General features: G+C 44.0%; 1 protein-coding gene across 1 annotated transcript in view; it reads left to right on the top strand.

The window, feature by feature from the left end:
* XPNPEP1 (X-prolyl aminopeptidase 1) overlaps nt 1–7,015 on the top strand; it is a 33,285-nt gene extending 26,270 nt beyond the window's left edge. The window contains exons 15-20 of the mRNA XM_054382645.1: nt 1,099–1,159; nt 2,052–2,121; nt 3,346–3,519; nt 4,364–4,440; nt 5,136–5,234; nt 6,592–7,015. Of these exons, the coding sequence (XP_054238620.1) occupies nt 1,099–1,159; nt 2,052–2,121; nt 3,346–3,519; nt 4,364–4,440; nt 5,136–5,234; nt 6,592–6,720 (610 nt within the window). The 3' untranslated portion in view covers nt 6,721–7,015. The remainder of the gene's footprint in view (nt 1–1,098; nt 1,160–2,051; nt 2,122–3,345; nt 3,520–4,363; nt 4,441–5,135; nt 5,235–6,591) is intronic.
* The last annotated feature ends 911 nt before the right edge of the window (nt 7,016–7,926 follow it).

The following is a 7,926-nucleotide window of genomic DNA, read 5'->3' on the forward strand; positions in this document are numbered from 1 at the left end:
GACATCCTTTGATAAGATTTTTACAAGGAGATCTTTTTCCCTCTCTTCTGATGGCCTAATTAACAATTTCCTTAGTGCCACTCTGAAAAGCAGCCCTTTGAATACAGTATAAGCTGGACATCAATGGCACTTAACACAGCATTGTGACAGGGATGCTCCGCTTGTCCCTGCTGAGAAGTTAAACCCTGAGTTCTTTGTGACCATGGCCTCTGTGTGCTGGGGAAAAGCGTAGGCACAGGAGTAAGAGTTTCAAAGGGAAGTCATTACTTCAAGAGCCTCTGTGTTTTTGACAACAGGCTCAAAATTATGTTTGTAGAAGGAGGGTTGAGCCAGCTTCTAACGTCTCAGACTAACCCCTATCCAAGTACTGGATAACTTCTAGAAATCCTAACAAAAAACATCCTGAGGATGAAAGGGACGCTGCACCTCCTTACACTTCCCCTTCCTGAGCTAGTAGCTTTAGTTTGTGCATTAGTATATATCTTTAGGCTGCTCATAGGTCAGCACAGGAAATTTCACTTCAACTTGAGAAAAACATTTTTTACTACGAGAGTGACGAAGCACTGGAACAGGCTGCCCAGAGAGGTGGTGGAGTCTTCTTCTCTGGAGATCTTCAAAACCTGCCTGCATGCGTTCCTGTGTGACCTGCCCTAAGTGGTCCTGCTTTGAAGGGGGGTTGGACTCAATGATCTCTGGAGGTCCCTTCCAACCCCTAGCATTCTATGATCTTCCATACAAGGAGACTAAATTTGACCTTCTCTGTTCTCTTCTCAATGTGCAGGTAGCAGCTGGTAAACCTCAAATTAGAATTTTTTTTATGAACAGTTCAGATTCTAAAGTTGCAGAGAGCTTTGGGATGGAGATGGATGAAAGCTAACATTTTGATTATATCATTATTGCTACATCTGGGACGTGTGTTCAGGAATTTGTGAGATTAGGAACTGTTACATCATCAGTTCTGTGTCACACAGAGCAGATGACTTTACCCAACTCTGCTTTTGCTTAGATTGCTGCAGTATGGCTGGGTTTTCTGTGTATTCTCACTTTGCTCTTTCATCTTCCCCCATCCCTTTGCTTCCTGCATCTTTGTCTCTGAAGAGATGGTACAACAGATGTGACCAGGACAATGCATTTTGGCACACCGTCAGCCTATGAAAAGGTAGGTTTGGGATCTCAGTGTACTTTGCAATCTGACCCTTATTATTACAGATACTTAAACAAATTAGTAATGTGCCCTGTTGCTATATAATCAAGTATAATTTATTTAATAAGATGTGACAGCATCTTGATAAAGACTGAAAAGGAGGCTGTCAGACTTCCAAAATATAAAGTAAGTGATTCAGAGAATGACACCTTTGTCTTCAAATGCACAGCTTTCATCTGCAACGTGACATGTCTCCTCTAAGAAATAATAAAATCAGCAGTACTGGCTTTGTCCAACATTGCAGCTGAGGGGTGCTTAATTTACTGCAAGGATGGGTGTCTAATGCAAGGCTGCACTGGTGGTTTGTGTCTAGTGTACCATATCAAAACCCAGTCTCAGACTTACTTGAGAAGGTCTATGTTGGAAATTCATCAGTGTGATTTTGATAATTTCAAATTGCTTCTTCAATTAAAACTAATTTCCTCATTATAATTCACTCAGTGATGGAAATCTGCTGTAGGGTGTGCTCTGGAAGTAAAACCACAGCCATGAAGAGAATGAGTCATGTAGGTCAGGTGAATACTGCTGCTAAACCTGCAGTCTGAGTTTATGACACACTCTCCAGAAGATTATCTTAGAGTAATTTAAACTCCTTCTCTTCATGGTTGGCTTTGGCGTTGCCAGCCATAGGAGAACAGGAGCAAGTCTGTCCAGATACTCTGCAGTTTGCTACAAGATGCACTCTTTCTTTCCATTTCCTGATCTAGTTGAGGATGCCCCTGCTTACTGCAGAGGGCGTTGGGCTAGATGACCTTTGGAGGTCTCTTCCAACCCAGACCATTCAATGATTTCTGAAAAGACAAAATTTTCCCTCTCTATGCTCACTTGTGGCACATTTCTTTGGCAGGAGTGCTTCACCTATGTCCTGAAGGGACATATAGCTGTGAGCGCAGCCATCTTCCCAAATGGAACCAAAGGTAGGTTGGTGAATTGGAGTATTTTGATCACAGCAGGGACCTCTGAGGAACATTAATGGTCTGAGATCAATGTTTGGTTGACAGGTCCACTTGTGTTAGGCAGATGTTGCTGTAACTATGTCTGTTTCCATCCCAACATTTTGGATTCTGGGATATTGATGCCTTCTCTCTCAGCACTGACCAGTGCTGAAAATTCTGAGGAGGGAAGTCTGAAGGGTGTTCAAAGTGCTCTGGTTTTAGAGTCATAATCAGCCAATACCATTTAGTCAGTCAATGGTATTCTGACATTCCTGTGGCCCTTCTGTTGTCTTTATGATTTCAATTATCAAAGCGAGAGGTCACTTCCTACCTTCAAAAAGACTGGCCAATTCTCTTCCAGTTAATATGGAATCTCTTTTATTGTTGAGCAGCATGGCAAAATGGGCACACAAAGGAGCTGTTTTGATTTTGTGCAGGAGAAGCTGTGACATACATTCACCTCTGGTGAATTTGTTGCAGAGCTGCTCTCTTCCTGCTCAGACGCCTTGCATAAAGGTGCCTCTTTTTAGTGTTTTCTTCAGTTTGCATTCTTGGGTAGGTGAGGGAAAAACAGCTGTGTAGTGGTATGGAAAACCTTGAATTAAATTGGAGGGTGTCTGAACTTGAGCATATGGGCTTGGTGTTCATAGAAGCATAGAATTATTCTAGTTGGAAAAGACCTCTAAGATCAGTGATTCCAACCATCAACCTAAGACCACCATGGCTGTTAAACCATGTCCCAAAGTGCCATTTTCTGCATTCTGGTGGAAATAAGCTGAAATGACTCCATCCAGGCAAGACATGGGGCTGATTAGTTCACTGAATACTAGTACTGAATTCTCTGGGGGACATTTAACCACTGGATTCTTTCCTGAAAACCCCAGTGGACCCAGCAGCTGTGCAATGTTTCTGTTACAGACCAACTTCTAGAAAGCTGTTTCTAACAGGACAGAGAGAGAAAATCCTGAGTTGAGTGAGGGCTTGAATGTCAGACTTGCCAAATCAGCCCTGTAACTTCTAACAGTCTAATGACTTCCTTTCTTTGGTTGGAGGGGGGTGTTGAGAGGGTGTTGGTGATGGGTTTTTTTGTTTGTTTTCTTGTGTGTTTTCCAGGTTTGAGCTTTTGTTGTAATTGTCAGCAGCTCTGAGGGGTCTTGAATTGATCACATTCTCTTTCCATTCCTGTGTCTTCCCTTTGGCCTGCAGGTCACCTTCTAGATTCCTTTGCCCGTTCTGCCCTGTGGGACTGTGGTTTGGATTACCTGCATGGGACAGGACATGGAGTTGGCTCTTTCCTAAATGTACATGAGGGTCCTTGTGGCATTAGCTACAAAACTTTTGCAGATGAGCCCTTGGAAGCTGGCATGATCGTCTCTGATGGTATTTGGCACTGGTGATTCTCTCTGGTTACTGGGGGAGGGACCAAGCTCTTTGAAATAAAGAAGGGCATAAATCTGACAATGTGTGAATGAAAAGTGGGATCATAGGCTCTAGTCCTGCCTCTTCAGTTTGTTGTTTTAATTGTTAGTTAAACTCTCTAGGCAAAGACTCTTATTTTAGCTCTTTCCCCTTCCATAAACCGTCACTGCAGTTGGGTGCTGGAGGCCTGCTTCCTGCTCTCTACAGTGCAAACCTTAGCAGAGCTGTGCTGCTGACAAGCCCAGTTCTGGCATGCTGCCTCTCATTCTGCAGTGGAGGAGCTGGCTACGGTACAGGGTGGACACTAAGCTTTCAGGAGCTAATCCTGTCTTTGCTATGGCCTATTTGAGGCAGCTGTTAAATCTTTACATGCCTTATTCTTCCAGTAGTGAATTAACAGCCTGCTGGAGTTTGCTGAGAGACTTGCATTCTTTCAGGACTGCAAAGTCCTCCCAGGGAGTCAGGAGAGCACTCTCTGAAATAAGTGTTTTGGAGGAGGGGGTTACCCACCTGCCTTTCATAAAGACATTAATATTTTCAGAGTTTCTGGTATTTGGAACACATGTACCCTGTACTTTCTCTTGACTTGCAAGGAGACTCTCTTGAGCTGAAGGGCTGTCTGTCTTTTTTCTCCTTGCTCGGGGGGGCTTCTGTGCAGATTAAATAAAGTCAGAAATCTGGTGCCTCTGTGGATGCCTGATGTCAAGATTGCTTAGTGACTTCAGAGGACTAAAGCCATGGAGGGGAATTTTGGCCACCCACAGTGCAGCTGTGTGGCTTTGTTAATTACTGCCTGTCTTTGCAGAGCCTGGCTATTACGAAGATGGGTCTTTTGGGATCCGAATAGAGAACGTTGTCCTTGTGATCCCTGCTGAAACCAAGGTGAATGACCTCCTCAAGATGCACCCTTCTCCATCACTCACTGCTTGTAAAACTTATTGAGGTGGGACCATATTACAGACAGTTGAATCCTACTCAAGACTCCTGGTCATCAAAACCCCGCTTTGGTGAAAACTAATCCTACGTCTCCCTTGCTGATGGGAGCACAGAAGACAGCTCTGCTTCTGCAGAGTTTCCAGTGGCTGAAATGCTTATGGGAGAGTCCTTTTGAAATATTTTTTGTTTGGATGTCAAAGACCAGATGCATCTTTGATTCGGCTGCTTGGAGTTACTGCTGTAGAGTTGGTTGATCTTCTCAAGTCAGGATTTTATTCTCTGATGGAATCCTCAGTGGTAGAAGAAACAGAAGTACAGACAGATTTTGACATTACAATTGCCAGTCTGGGTTGTGCTTTTAGAAATGCCAAACTGAAAATAGCCATATAGTCTTCAAGGGCAGTCCTGTCCAGTTGTGACCTGGGACATGACCTTTAAAAAGCAGCCATTGAAAGATATAACTAAGGTTTATATTGAGACTCTTTGCTTGAGCTATAAGGGAAATGTTATTGTAAGCAACTGTTCTCTCATCTGACTGTTAGGTGTGTTGTTCTGCAGTGATGACAGGAACTAAGGAGTGAACATGATCTCGTTAGAGCTGTTTCTAGAAATTTACCATCCCTTTTGTCTTTCTAATGCAGTACAATTTCAAAAACAGAGGGAGCCTGACTTTTGAACCCTTAACCCTGGTTCCAATCCAGACAAAAATGATTGATGTTAACTTGCTGACACAAAAAGAGGTAAGTGAACCAGTAGGTTTACATTGCTTGCTTTGTGCTAGAACCAGCCTGTTCTGTTCTGTTTATAGAAGCCACTGGTCCCTGTTCCTTTTCACAGATCCAAAGAGCAATCCTGAGCAGTCTGACTTTATTTTAAACCTTGAGTGGCTGGGTGAACTAGACAAGCTCTCCACAGGTCCTTCCAGTCTTTATTAGTCTATGATGAAGGCAGTGATGACCTCTCTCATGATGCTGTTTTGGTAGTTCCCTTGGTATGGTATTTGCCACTATCCTACTCCTGCCTTAATTTGCTTCTGTGAGACTATCATGCTGTCTCCACAGAGACAGACACTGGTGACCCACGTTGTTTGTATCCACTCATGACCGATCCCACTCAGCCATACACATACAGACTCTGAGCAGGCATTAATGATATCTGCTCAGCACCTCAGGTATCACCAAATACCTTTGCACTCTAAACTTTCTGTTCATGTCTCACACCACCTTCACTGTGACCTGTTTCATCCTGTTATTCTACCATACTCCTTGTTTTGCCTCAACCCATCCTAATTTCTGGATGATAATCCTATTTGCATTTCTTCTTTCTGAAGAGGACTGTGAAGAGTACCAAGATCTGCCATAAGGTTATCTATTCAGATCAGTAGGGCAACTTGTGTCTCAGGACTGCATTCTTCTGTTGCAGATTTGCAAAGCTGTTTACCAGACTGTACTGTTTTGACTTCCTGGAGGCAGTCATTTGCAGAGACTTTAAATACTCATCAACTCAAATGAACCTTGCCTCCCCTCAAAACCTAAGACAAACTGTTTCAGATCCCTAACCCTCATCAAATTTGCAAATCACTTCCATAGACCTGGGGCTTTTTAGTCTGGAGAAGAGAAGATTTGAGAGGGACTTTAATAAATGTTTGTAAATACCTGAGGGCTGGATGTCAAGAGGCAACAGGCTCTGCTCAGTTGCACCCTGTGATAGGAGAAGGGGTAATGGATAGAAACTACAGCACAGGAGGTTCCACCTCAACATGAGGAGGAACTTCTTCACTGTGAGGGTCACAGAGCACTGGAAGAGGCTCCCCAGAGAGATTGTGGAGTCTCCTTCTCTGGAGACTTTCAAGACCCATTTGGATGTGTTCCTGTGCTGGATTCTACAGTCCTGCTCTGGCAGGGCTGTTGGGCTGGATGATCTTCAGAGGTCCCTTCCAACCCCTAACATCCTGTGATCCTGTGATATGTTAGAGGTCTGGCTCTTTGTGACAGGATCTCATACCAGCCTAACAGCTCAGTGCCAAGGAGCACAAGGGCTTAAAAGTGTCCTGACTTCTACGTTTGTGCTGAATGTCATACCCTTCCCTTTCTCTAGTGTAACTGGGTGAACAGCTACCATCAGAAGTGCAGGGAAGTAATTGGAGCAGAACTGGAGAGGCAAGGCCGACACGAAGCTCTTCGGTGGCTCATCCGGGAGACAGAGCCTCTCATCAAAGTTCAGTAGCACCACAGTGGTGTGCAGAACAGTTTGGTGTCACAGTAATCTATGTCTTCTTGACCCTTGATTGTCACTGGGAGAATGCTCTTCAATAAACCTTTGGAAATCAGGAGGGGATTTCATGGAACGTTTCTCTCCCCGTAACGTGTGTGGGTAAGGTAGGGGTAAGGAGGGTTACTGTCTCAACAATTGTTTTTTTTGTGGGGGGAGGGGTTGAGAATAGAAAGCAAGCATGTTGCCTTTGAGTCAGGGGTCTTATTGAAGTAATGGTTCTAAGAGACAATACTGGAATATTTTATACTGTCTGTTTTTTCACTGTGAAAACTCAGTATTTTTGCATACTTGGGTTCCAGTTGCTAAGATGCTACCCACACAGCAGGACTGATTACTGAATAAAAGATTCCAACCCGCTGTTTGCTCTGTCTGCCTTTTCTTGCAGTCACTGGTGCATTGGCTTTGACCAGATAATTCCCCCCTTATGTGGGCATCGAGTTCAGATGGTGAAGAAATATGTATAGGGCTGCCCTGTGCTAGGCTCTGAGCAGATGTTATGGAGAGGCCTGGCAGGAGCTGTCAGTTCTGCCTGTGCTTTGTGAAAGACTGTGGAAGGGATGTGGTGTCAGTCAGCAGAGGTTTATGTGTGCAGGGTGCCCAGGCCAGTACTTCTGTCTATTGCTATGACTTACTGAGTACTTGTATAACCCTTGGCAATGCAGGATGTGTGGGCAGAATAATGGAATTACAGCTCTTCCTGGTCACAAAGCAATTACCAAGTTTAAAAAAAAAAAAAAAAAGGCAAGCATACAGTGGACAAAAGAAGACCTCTGAAACGTTGCTTCAAAATCAGCCTGGCCTTGCCCGTGCGCTGGGTTGCCGGCAGTGCACAGCGACATCTAGTGGTTTTGCGAGCTACTGCCAGTCAAAGAGGGAGGAGCTCCTGTTCTCCCCTCTGCCGGCTCTTGAAAATCAAAGCGCATCAAAGCACTGTCCATAGCGGTATACGAAGGGGTAAAAATACACTTGCTAAAGGAAGCAGGCATTGTTAGCATTTACACTGAAAAACTCAAGTTCTGTCACATCTGAAAAGAGCAATTGGGTAACAGCAGCTGAAATTCTTGATATTAAAGAAATATTCTGTGCAAATGGTAATACTGATATGCCTTTCTTACCAACTTTCTTACCCCTTTGCCTCACAAGAAGTTCTGAGAGGGA

Source organism: Indicator indicator, chromosome 7 (genome assembly GCF_027791375.1).
Source record: "Indicator indicator isolate 239-I01 chromosome 7, UM_Iind_1.1, whole genome shotgun sequence".
Classification (NCBI taxonomy): Eukaryota; Metazoa; Chordata; class Aves; order Piciformes; family Indicatoridae; genus Indicator; species Indicator indicator.